Source organism: Nerophis lumbriciformis, linkage group LG01, assembly GCF_033978685.3.
Source record: "Nerophis lumbriciformis linkage group LG01, RoL_Nlum_v2.1, whole genome shotgun sequence".
Classification (NCBI taxonomy): domain Eukaryota; kingdom Metazoa; phylum Chordata; class Actinopteri; order Syngnathiformes; family Syngnathidae; genus Nerophis; species Nerophis lumbriciformis.
In genome coordinates this window covers 52,737,749-52,751,209 of record NC_084548.2, presented here as the reverse complement: position 1 = coordinate 52,751,209, position 13,461 = coordinate 52,737,749, and the positions used below count along the sequence as shown (strand labels likewise).

The 13,461-nt window shown below is 43.1% G+C and overlaps 1 protein-coding gene across 8 annotated transcripts in view; it reads left to right on the top strand.

The window, feature by feature from the left end:
• znf385a (zinc finger protein 385A) overlaps positions 1-13,461 on the top strand; it is a 176,963-nt gene that overhangs the window by 148,236 nt on the left and 15,266 nt on the right. For all 8 annotated transcript variants that reach the window (XM_061986460.2, XM_061986477.2, XM_061986421.2 and 5 more), the window contains one exon: positions 10,219-10,521. In XM_061986460.2, coding sequence (XP_061842444.1) covers positions 10,219-10,521 — 303 coding nt within the window. The remainder of the gene's footprint in view (positions 1-10,218; positions 10,522-13,461) is intronic.

Here is a 13,461-nt window from a genome sequence, read left to right as displayed (position 1 = left end):
AACTTTGAAAAATAAAATAAGCCACTGGGAACTGATTTTTAATGGTTTTAACCCTTCTGAAATTGTGATAATGTTCCCCTTTAAAAGTGCATTCAAAAACTGCCACCAATACTTCATTTACGTTCCGTAACCTGTATAATAACCAAGCCGTAGCAACATTGTTATTGTAAGAGCCAACACTGAGGAATTATTTTTCTATGATAGTGACACATCGGCGTGCTACGGTGTTAGCCATAAAAGCTAACTACGGCAAGAGATAAGCTAGCTTGTACGTCAGCACCCAAATCGTGTTGTAATACACAACACAATGCGATTGGACACCAATCTGTACTGACTGAAAAACATGAACAATCATATTACAGTGTCTGTAAAGTATTAGCCCACATGTCATGTTTTGTTTGTACACAGCAAGCTCGGCAGTGTACGGTGATGTGCTGCATGTATTATAAACAATAGTATAGGGACTTACTCAATGGATAGTCGTCCGTTTGGTCATGCTGGACGGGGACGTTTCCAGTTGATTTGGGCACTCCAATAATTCGGCATAGCCTGGCTCAAAAGTTCCAGATTTGCAGCGTGACCAAATCGCACCGACCTCACTCTCTGGGCTTCCGTCTGCTCCAGTGTTTCACCCTCTTCTTCGTGCTCGCTTCTGTAAGTAGAATATGCACACTCCTTTATTCCGCTTTAGAAAGACAATGTTGTGAATCCTCATTTGTCCAAAAATAGTCGTCTTTGTTGTCTGTTACCAAGTCTGCCATGATAAAAACACTTGTGTGTTTGTTTGCGGAAGTAGGAAAGCACAGTAGATGCCGGTAAATATTGAACATATGACATATTGATATAAACGTGTCTGTTCTTTCATTACAGACTTGCAGCGTGTATATAAAACGTTGATGGAGGGTTTTGAAATAGTTTTAGAGGGCTTTGAAGGCTACAACAGTGACTCCCATTAGATGCACCTTGAAAGCGTTTTTGATCATCTTTCAAAAAAAAAAATTACATGTGCATTCTTTTCTCTCATAATGATTGTGAACGATTGGCAAAATTCCAAAGAAAGTGCAGTTTACTTTTAAGTGTTATACACCATACCATACTATCCATCCATTGTTCTACCGCTTCTACAGCAACACTCAGGGGGAAGGCAGTCTGGACAAGTCGCCACCTCATCACAGGGCCAACACAGATAGACAGACAACATTCACACTCACATTCACACACTAGGGCCAATTTAGTGTTTGCCAATCATCCTATCCCCAGGTGCATGTCTTTGGAGGTGGGCGGAAGCCGGAGGAACCCACACAGTCACGGGGAGAACATGCACAACTCCACACAGAAAGATCTTGAACTCAGGTCCTTCTCGCTGTAAGGCACGAGCGCTACTTACTATGCCATTATTTAAATAGCCCTTTAAAAACAACCGTGTAAGCACACTCATGAGCACCCAAACTGGAAACATAATCAATGTGCTGGTTATCAATATTCACAACCTTGCAGTGTGTAACAGCATAACGATTTGAAATAATCCACAAAGTCAAAGCCCAAGCTATGATTAGTCAGGCACAAGCACATTCATGAGTGTTCAACATAGACGTGTCATAAGATTATTGCAATATTTCCCCCTAGGTAAAAAGTCACGAATGAGATCTTTTTTTGTTCACTTTATTGAGATACGTTATTACTTTCATAAATACGTTTTAAATTAACTTTAGAATATCCATCCAACCATCCATCTTCTTCCGCTTATCCGAGGTCGGGTCGCGGGGGCAGCAGCAAACTTCCCTCTCCCCAGCCACTTCGTCCAGCTCCTCCCGGGGGATCCCGAGGCGTTCCCAGATCAGCCGGGAGACATAGTCTTCCCAACGTGTCCTGGGTCTTCCCCGTGGCCTCCTACCGGTCGGACGTGCCCGAAACACCTCCCGAGGGAGGCGTTGGGTGGCATCATGACCAGATGTCCGAACCACCTCATCTGGCTCTTCTCGATGTGGAGGAGCAGCGGCTTTACTTTGAGTTCCTCCCGGATGACAGAGCTTCTCACCCTATCTCTAAGGGAGAGCACCGCCACCCGCGGAGGAAACTCATTTCGGCCGCTTGTACCCGTGATCTTGTTCTTTCGGTCATGACCCAAAGCTTATGACCATAGGTGAGGATGGGAACGTAGATCGACCGGTAAATCGAGAGCTTTGCCTTCCGGCTCAGCTCCTTCTTCACCACAACGGATCGATACAGCGTCCGCATTACTGAAGACGCCGCGCCGATCCGCCTGTCAATCTCACGATCCACTCTTCCCTCACACGTGAACAAGACTCTGAGGTACTTGAACTCCTCAACTTGGGGCAAGATCTCCTCCCCAAACCGGAGATGTCACTCCACCCTTTTCCGGGCGATAACCATGGACTCGGACTTGGAGGTGCTGATTCCCATCCCAGTCGCTTCACACTCGGCTGCGAACCGATCCAGTGAGAGCTGAAGATCTTGGCCAGATGAAGCCATCAGGACCACATCATCTGCAAAAAGCAGAGACCTAATCCTCCAGCCACCAAACCAGATACCCTCAACGCCTTGACTGCGCCTAGAAATTCTGTCCATAAAGGTTATGAACAGAATCGGTGACAAAGGGCAGCCTTGGCGGAGTCCAACCCTCACTGGAAACGGGTCCGACTTACTGCCGGCAATGCGGACCAAGCTCTGACACTGATTATACAGGGAGCGAACCGAAGATACAAATAATTGCTATTTTGACATGCAGCGGACACATTTAGAACAGCTGTTTATTTCATTCAAAAATTTCAGGTACATTTTTATACTTAGCAAACTCATCTCGCGGGATGGATAAAACCTGTTCGCGGGCCTGATCCGGCTCTCGGACCGTACGTTTGACACCCCTGGACTAGACTGAATACAATAGGTAGGGTTATGATTTCTACAAGTGAGTAAGTTAGTTAGTGTTCATGATACCAATGAAAAACCCAAACAATTTCATTTTCTTGATAAAATATGGAGGGGATTGACTTTCTAACTTACAAAGGAATCGAGTCTGCCAAAGGCAAACATCTTGCATCATTCTCACTGAACCACAGAGTAGTCCGCAAACTAACACATGGCCAGACGAGCAAAATAAACAAAAGTCAGTTTCTTTCATTTGTTTGTTAGAAGAAGCAGTCAACAGTTCAACAGTTCAACAGTGGCTGAGGTCTCTACCAGTCTACTCTACTGAATCATTCTCACAACTTTACAATGACCATGTGTGAACAGAGTATTTTGTATTCAGTGTCTCTATCTAGCAGAGGTCATTACACCAAAATATGTGGCAAACAACAATGAGAAGTCAGAGCAGGGCCTCTGGTCAGGAACCGCCCACAAATGGAGACGCTTTGCTTTGAGGGATTTGGGGGTTTGGCTCAGGCCTCCAGTGATGGGCAGGCAGCTGTTAACATGAAGGGAGACAAACTTGACTTCACCCTGTCCCCCCCCATCTTTATCCCTCTGCTGTCTGATACGCCCCCTCTAATGAAGGCCCTTGTTATTGTTGCACCATTTAGTCCACACGCACCCTCACAGGCGCACACACCCAAGGTCAATTAAACAGATGACTTTCATGTGAGAGCTATCGGTTGCATGACAAACGCATGACTATAGAATGAAGTATTAAGTGACACAGGGTTCATGCTATTAATGCTTTTGGGTATTTGGATGAATTGTCACAGACACTCTTTACACGTCTTTCATTTATAACGGAAACCATCTAAAAAAGATGAAAGAAATATATTTCTTCCTAGGTTTCGTGTGAGAGTCTGAGTTCACACTTAGGCCAGACAGAGGACAAATAGTACCCACCTGCATTATGAATGAAGATCAGCTCTCGCTAGCCCAGCATTTGGTTTCGAATCTCATAAATCATTCAGGAGTAGTTGTTGGTATAAAACTGTTGGTTGACGAGCTTGTATGTTTTACATAGTGCTTGTATAAACTGTATGTTGTATCATACATTTTCTTTACTGGTGCTTTAAGTAGTGTTTTAACTCTAAAAAATCCACTTTTAGTCTGTATTGTGAGGATCCGATATATATTCGTTCGGGACGCTCACCTGTTCCCGGGCACTAATCAGAGAGCTATTTAATCCATCCTCTGACTTCACTCGGCCTGGTGGTTTTGTTTGCTCCCATGCAACAAAGTTACGTTCTCGTTTACACTCCGAGTCCGTATTTTTACTAGCATCGTTTGGGCTATCCTTTTTGTTTTCCATGCCGTGGGCACCGCGCAGCATATTTTTGTCTGCATCTAGAATAAATCATTCTTCTCACCTGCAAGCTGCTTCTAATGTTTCTCTGGATCTTGAAAAGACGACCTCCGGCATCACAATGCCACGACAACGTAACATGTTTACTGCATGTATTCAACATTTCCTTGAATGTTACTACTGAAAGCAGTGGCGGCTCTAGGCTTTTTTGTGGCCCTAACCAAGATTTTGTTTTGAGGCCCCATTCCGATCTTTAAAGGGGAACTACACTTTTTTGGAAATCCCTGTGTGAGACAACAACTATTTTTCTCTTTTCTGTGCATTCTAAAAACTAAAACAAATGCCAGCAAGAGGCAGCTATACGATATGTTTCACCTACAAAGCCCTCTAAAAACATTTAAAAAAAAAAAACCCACCAACAATGGTGCTGTAAGTATATTGTAATAACAGGCACAATCATGATAACATGTAATATTCACACTATCTTGGTCATTTTAAGCAATAGTGTAACTTATTTCCTGGGCGCATTGATTTCACAACGTGCATAGAACCAATCGCTGTTTCAACTACCACAAAATCAACCACCACCAATCATGACGGACTCCAAGAGAGCTAACGACGACTACTTTGGAACAAATCAGGATCCAGAACCTTATCTTTTTTAGCCTGAATCGAATTGTAAGCTGGGTGATAAACAGATCCAGCTATAGTGAGACACTAAGCATCATGTAGAAGTAATGCTGAGTACTAAACATGAAATACAAAACACAAACACAACACCATAGTGACCTATACAGTCCGCTCTCAATGGGATGGCGACTGATGAAATGTTGTATCTTTCAGCACTAGACTTGTGCTCCCCTCTTTAGTAGTTGAATTCATCTTAATCCTCACTCCTCAGGTAAAAACCAGGAAAAGAGCGTCTTGCCATCTTCCCATCTTTCCTTTCGTCGGGTCTAAATTGAATTTCAAAGTTCACCAACTTCTTGGCTTATGGCCACAACCTTCTACAATACAAGTACAACTCAAAGGTGATTCAGCAGCAGCAGCTCAGTAGATACGTTTCTTCTCACTAGTGGCTGAGGGAGCAGTGTAAGTGTCCTAAAATGTACTAAAAGTAGTTCCTCTGCGTTAGTTCTTACAATAACAATGTTGCTCTGTCAATGTGCAGGCCATTGCATTTAAATAGAGCGTTGTTGGCAGGTTTGGTTGTTTTTCTACAGGGTTTTATAGATGATTCTTCGTTGCCTGCATAGTTAGTTGCCTCTTGCTAACAAATTTTCACTATCTGGAACACATAGAAAAGAGAAAGACGTGCGTTCCTGTGGCACTTGGGGGTTATGGATAAAAAAAAGTGCAATTATCATTAATTATTACGGTAGGGTTTGATTGTATAAGTTGCTAATCTAATTTAAACCTCCAGGGCTCCAAATGTCTCTAGTTATTGAATATTTAAACAAAAAAATTGACTGGGATGTGGTCAGAGCCTTTTAAATTAAGAACCCTCAGTGGTTGTGTGGCCCTAACAACCACATAGAGCGTTTATGCCAGGAACCGGTGTTACCGCGGGACATGCTCCACATTGGAATTCATACATTCCCTACATCTCACCATGCATACAGTATGAATCCAAGGAATGTGAAGATGACATTGTGATTTGATGGAATCTTTCACATGAGTATAACCATTACACCAAATATACGCCATTTTTTGTATTTAGTAATTTAAGAGAACTGTCAAACAATCTAAAGTACGATTCATTAGGTTATCGTAAAAATACCCCCATAAAAAAATACAATTGATTGTTTGTCGTGTGAAACATGTATATTAAATGACAAAATACAAAAATATAGCAACGTTTGTACTCTTGTTTAAGAGTCATTCAATGCACATTTAAAGTATTTGCCTTCATTGGATTCATATGCATGTGCAGATAGGGTGCATGAATTCCAATGGGGAAGCTCACAGTAAACATTCTGTGCACAGTACTAAACAATAGTACTGTATATGCTTGCGGTGTACCCTTCTGCTCTATAATTTGATAATCCCCATGTTTCTGCATTTCAAGAAGCTTTGAGGGATAGAGTTACACTTTTAGCATCTGTCTCAACATAGACTCCTAGCAAACAATTGGCATTCTTTGGGTTCAAACTAAATGGTTCTCTTTTGAATCCCACGACTTTACCAACAAACAGACCGCATATGATCCATAACTTTAATTTCCTGAGGTGGATTAAATGACTGCAGACAGACAAGGCTAGTATAAAGCATCTGGACTGTGTTAACCCCATTTGTTGACCTCCCCCCCTTCAGTGAATATTTCTCCTGTTTGGAGTTGAGGCCGACTATCAGGAAGGAAGGTCACTTATCAGTCTTTAATTAGAGCCAGAGAACATCTATGCTTTCTAGAGAGCACTTACCGACCGACAGAGTCTTGTTTTAAACAAACACAATTATGGGTGAATCCTGAGTTAATCCGCGGCGTAAAGATCAGAGCCACTGACAATGACAAAAAAGGACTTCTCTGAGTGTTGCCAAGAAGAGTTTAGCCTCTAGATGACCTCGTTCAAAGAGCTAGGAGACATCCTGCTATGACCGGATGTGATGGTTTGTTATGGCACAGTTCCATGTCTCCTTTGTCGTCACTGTTCCTCCCAACTTTAATTAAAATCACATTTTATGGATTCTGGATTTGGGTGTGTGCGTGCATGTGTAAATCGAGTTTAGAATGTGCGTGAGTTTGTAGGCAGCGGTCTGCAAGCAGCCAGCACATATTTGCCATGCAAAGGCTGTCAACTGGCCTCAGAGAATTGGACAGATGAGAGAGCTCCATTTCTACCAAAACCAAGTGAGAACTAACATCTGTTTGACAACACACTTCAGCCAGCAGCTCTACAGCTGGAAACCTCTAAACCTGTACGGAAAGAGAGAAGATTGCGATGTTGGAAAACAGCGGAATGGAAAGCTCTCACTATGGCGTGTTCATCAGATGTGATGTCATCAAACTGTAAATGTAGTTTCCTTTTACACAACTCCAAAATGATCCCACGGGGAAAAAATATATCAGCACACTCTGGCCTCGATGTCATGACAAAACATGTAGGAATCTTGAAAAAGCAATTAAGCAGTTTAAATCACAAGCTGTTTTCTTGCCACAAATATCTTTAATGCCGTAATCTAGTTGGTGGGAGAGTTTACCACGGTGCTGCATTTGGCACTCTTTCCAGTGGAGTTAACGGTCCCTCCTCATTGGGGGTGGAGGGCTGAGTAACTCACCCAGATTTAGGGCGTATTATTCAGACAACACCCAAGAATACCACAGGCATGGCGTAGGCTGATCAGAAACATGTGTATAGATCTCTATGTTTACACAGGTTATTTGATTAAACATCCATAGAAATGCAGAAAAAGACAGGAAGAAATGTTAAATACAGAGACGGGAAACACTGAGTCAAAGGACGTCTCACTTCATTACATTTTCTTTGCACTTCCTGCCCTGCCCCGTGTCAAAGCGTGTGCCATGCCTTAGCTGCAGCAAAGCAAAGAGCAACGGTCGTTGGGCTTTATACATCGAATAAACTTTTCAATCAAATGAAAAACCAAAAAACATCTTAAACCCATCCCCGTGCAGGCTGGAAATATGTAGGCTTGTCATTTTGATGTCAAATTGAAATTCAAATAAACAATTTTTCATCACTTCTGGCATGTGCAGCTTTTACATCCACCTGCAAGCATTTTATGCTGTTTTTGTGATCTCCACATGGTTATTAATGTGGTTTCTTTTGACACTCGCTTCACCACATTCAAACACATTCATACCTTGATGTTGACTTTTTTATCTTTACTGACTAGGGATGTTTTGGCCCGCCGTGTAATTTCACTTGGCCCTTGAGGCAATATCAAATTAACACTAAAGCTGTCCCGCCGATTATATATTACGTCGGTGCCGCGGTAACACCGCATTCACTGCTAATTCTAATGCTTGCCAACCCTCCCGGGAGTCTTCCAAATTTCAGCGCCCCTCCCGAAAATCGTCAGGTCTGCTTTTCAGCCAGTCCAACTAGTGCTGGCCCAGTCACATAACACGCACACACAATTGAATGCAACGCATACTTCATCAACAACGATACAGGTTACACTGAAGGTGGCCGAAGAGAAAACTTTAATACTGTTAGAAATATACGCCACACTGTGAATCCACACCAAACAAGAATGACAAACACATTTCGGGAGAACATCCACACCGTAACACAACATAAACACACAACAGAACAAATACCCAGAACACTTTGCAGCACTAACTCTTCCGGGATGCTACAAGGTGTGTGTGTGGGGGGGGTTTGGTGGTAGCGGGGGTGTATTTTGTAGCGTCCTGGAAGAGTTAGTGCTGCAAAGGATTCTGGGTGTTTGTTCTGTTGTGTTTATGTTGTGTTACGGTGCGGATGTTCTCCTGAAATGTGTTTGTCATTCTTGTTTGGTGTGGATTCACAGTGTGCTGTATATTTCTAACAGTGTTAAAGTTTTTTATACTGGCACCTTCAGTGTGACCTGTATCGCTGTTTATGAAGTATGCGTTGCATTCACTCACACTTGGTCTGAACGATGTTAGAATGGATGAAAAGCGGACGTGACGATAGCTCGTAGAGTAGTGATGGGAGGGGGGGGTGCGTAGTACAGTACAGTGCAGACATTCGCGGGAGAAGCAGCAAATAGGGTGAACGCGAGTCCCTACACAGCTCTGCATGCAGTACACCAGGCAGTGAGTGACTGACACAGCGCCACAGTCAGCACAGTTCAGTACGTGAACCTGAATCACTTCTGCAGCAGTTCTGTGTGCAGGTCGGCAAATCATGAGTCAGTCAGTAACAGCTTCCCCAGCGGCAGATCTCGGTGTGTGTCAGTTCGCGAACGACACAAGCCCTCAGCACCCAATGAACGACGCGCACAGTGACTGAACGAGAGCCTCAATGTGACGTCCTCCTCCGCGACACAGTCAGTTCTCTGTGTCAGTAGGTTCGCGAGTCCTGATTCTGTCGTTCACTGAGTGATTCATGTCGTTAATCCGCGGTGAACGAATCGTTCGCTCTGTCCCTCCCCCCTGTCTAATGACAGATATAAGTTAGAACTGTACGCTACTTTGTATTAGAAATGGCAACAGCAGAAGATGCATGTTAAAAGTTAAAGTTAAAGTACCACTGATAGTCACACACACACACTAGGTGTGGTGAAATTACCCTCTGCATTTGACCCATCCCCTTGTTCCACCCCGTGGGAGGTGAGGGGAGCAGTGAGCAGCAGCGGTGGCCGTCCTCCATCTCACTGTTACCTCACAATGGAGCCAGACAGCATGCACGCATTACTGGGTAACATGGTGCAACCTGAGCATCGTTAAAATGGCAAACATGAGACATATTTGGGACAATAATGAATGGTGCGAAAGCATTTGCCAATAATGTTTTCCACCATCAAAACACTGCAAACAGAGGCATCCAAAACTGCTACTCACCAAACCAAAATGCATGAACTTTGGTGAACGGGCAAATAAGATTAGTTAAGTTAAAAGTTAAAGTTAAAGTACAAATGTTTGTCACACACACACTAGGTGAAATTTGTCCTCTGCATTTGACACATCCCCTTGTTCACCCCCTGGGAGGTGAGGAGAGCAGTGAGGAGCAGCAGTGGCCGCGCCCGGGAATCATTTTGGTGATTTAACCCCCAATTCCAATCCTTGATGCTGAGTGCCAGGCAGGCAGGTAATGGGTCCCATGTTTATAGTCTTTGGTTCGACTCGGCCAGGTTTGAACTCATGGCCTACCGATCTCAGGGAGAAGGATTGTAGTTTGTGATCTGCATTTAAAGGAATTATTATTATTATTGGCCATCACGTATCGGCCAATACTGATCTGTGGCCGATTGATCGGCACATCTCTGTTACTGACTTATGAACACTGTCCTTACTTATTTGTGTCTCTTTGCAGATGAAACACAGGATCTGTCACTGGTAAACGGGCCCCTGCTGGCCCCGGGACCTTTGCCCCCTCTGACCACACCACCTACCCCACCAATGGACTCCCCATCCTTGTGCCCCCTCCTGGCCACGTCCAGCCCTTCCTCCTCGCCAGACTGCAGCCTCCCCAACTCAGAGCAGCCCCCGGAGTCAGGGGCCACGGGCAGCCCACCCGGCCCAGAGACGGAGGAAGACAAAGCAAAGAAGCTGCTTTACTGCTCCTTGTGCAAGGTGGCTGTCAATTCCTTGTCACAACTGGAAGCTCACAACAAAGGTGGGTCTTTAATTAATATCGTGCATGTACAAAGGTCTTGAGACACACCGTTTGGCACATTGCACTCTCAGGGGCGCAGCACCGAATTCTGGGTGCCCATACACAAGACTCCTGAAGGGCTCCGTATTGTCATGCAACATTACCACACCTATACATACTATGTTTGATTGCACAAAAACTAATAATTAATAGATTTGGTTAGAATCAGCTTTTTAAAACACATGCAATAACCTTATTTTTATTTTTTGTGTGTAAACATGCAAACAAAGTTAATATAAAGTAGCTGTAATATGAAATAAAAACATCTTATAATCTGTCATTAGTCACTTAAAGGGAAACTGCACTTTTTTGGATATTTCACAATCATTATGAGGGACAAGAACACACGTCTTTTTATTTTTTAGGATATAAAAGATTACAAACACTAAATTGGCCCGAGTGTGTGAATGTGAGTGTGAATGTTGTCTGTGTTGGCCCTGTGATGAGGTGGCGACTTGTCCAGGGTGTACGCCGCCTTCCGCCCGAATGCAGCTGAGATAGGCTTCAGCGACCCCCCGCGACCCCGAGAGGGACAAGCGGTAGAAAATGGATGGATGGATAGAAGATTAAAAATTGCTTGGAAGATGCAGTTAATGTGAGTCATTGTTGTAGCCTTCAAATGACGTCTATTTTTAGTGAAGTGTCCAAAGCCGATATCTAGGTGGAACAAACCATTTTGCATGTTTGATAGGGGGTGTACGTATTGCCCTAGTAGTAATTATCGCTTCACTTTGAAGCCCCCGGTCACTATCCAGAAACTTGATTAGATTAATGCTTCAAACCTTAAGGTGACCCAGAAAGGAAGATCGATCATCAGAAAGCTGATCTGTTCGGCAGCAAGACGCTCACTCTGTGAAACTAAGACCTCAGTATCTGCTAACACGCTGTCTCCTCATCCCATGTTATCTTCTCAAAACTGATAGAATATTCAACATGCACCTTTTCCCCTTCCAAACATTCATATTCCGTCTTGTCTCCAGCTGCATGCTACTTGCTTTCCGTAGCCGGTGGCCTACCACTTGAAATTATTCGCACATAAGTTAATATTTATGTGTAAGAAAAACACTGAGCTTGTGTTACTGCGGCAAAACTTCCCTTTCTCAGTCTGGGCCAGCTTTCAGCCTTCATGCCCTTTTTGTGACCCTATTTTGAGGGGATAGTTTGGATCTGTTAAATCTGACCATGAGCACTCTCGTGTGTGTTCTGTCACAGCTTTGCACACATGACAGGTGTTTTACACCTAGTCCACATGTACAATACTCAAAGGGTTCTACTAGTTTTCTTGTTTGACTTACATTTTTCATTCTTACATTGCAAAACAATGAATAATGGCGCAGTGGAAGAGTGGCCGTTCGCGACCCAAGGGTCCCTGGTTCAATCCCCACCAGGTACCAACCTCATCATGTCCGTTGTGTCCTGAGCAAGACACTTCACCCTTGCTCCTGATGGGTGCTGGTTAGCGCCTTGCATGGCAGCTCCCTCCATCAGTGTGTGAATGTGTGTGTGAATGGGTAAATGTGGAAGTAGTGTCAAAGCGCTTTGAGTACCTTGAAGGTAGAAAAGCGCTATACAAGTACAACCCATTTATTTATTATTTATTTATAATAGCGGAACTACTGTAACTTTAGTTTTCAATTTGGTGTTCAATTCATATTCCTACTTTTTTGTTTATTTTACTTTTTATGTGGCTGGGGCGGGGGCGTGGTTAGGGGCGTGGTTAAGAGGGGAGGAGTATATTTACAGCTAGAATTCACCAAGTCAAGTATTTCATATATATATATATATATATATATATATATATATATATATATATATATGTATATATATCTAAGAAATACTTGACTTTCAGTGAATTCTAGCTATATATATATATATATATTTATTTTATTATATATATATATATATATATATATATATATATATATATATATATATATATATATATATATATATATATATATATATGTATATATAAATAAAAGAAATACCTGAATTTCAGTGTTCATTTATTTACACATATACACACACATAACACTCATCTACTCATTGTTGAGTTAAGGGTTGAATTGTCCATCCTTATTCTATTCTCTGTCACTATTTTTCTAACCATGCTGAACACCCTCTCTGATGATGCATTGATGCACAAAAGTGCTTTCATCAAATGCATTAGAGTCTGGAATCTTCCATCTCTCCCTAGCATGGCCCAAAACCGGTCAATCTTTGCTTCCTGAGGAAGATCTTCAGTGCCAAGCACTTGGTAGTCCACTACTTCTTCCCGGAGGCTATCCAGGTCCAATCGCAGCTGCGGCTTGGAACTTACAAGCTGTTATGAGAGTAGCGTATGTGTGTGTGTGGCCCTTTAATAAGTGAGCATGTGAGGTGAGTGACGTCAGTGAGTGTGTGGACGAGAGAAGAGAGGGAGTGGCAGCGTGAGTGCGGGCGGGGACTAGTTTGTTTTGTGTTGGATTGGCTGTGTGCAAGCAATCAATAAAGCAAGATTTGCAACTAATCGCGGACTCAGGCAGGAAAGGTGCAACAAAGCGTATTTCTTCATCTTCGTCGTCGGCGTCACCATGGCTGTATCTTCCCCGTTCTTCTGCTTCGTCTCTTTGTTGTGTGCGCAGTTGTGCACTGCACTCTCTAAAAGTCCTAGATGTTATTGATGTTATAGAAGGCAGTATTGTCCTGTTTAAGATTGTCACAACATTGCTGTTTACGGCAGACAAACTGCTTTACGGTAGACAAAAACATGACTGCTGTTGTTGTGTGTTGTTACCGCGCTGGGACGACGTTAATGAAACTGCCTAACAATAAACCCACATACGAAACCAAGAACTCGCCCTCGATCATTCTACAGTTATAATGATTTTGGGCAGGCACACTGTTTATATCGTGGGAAAG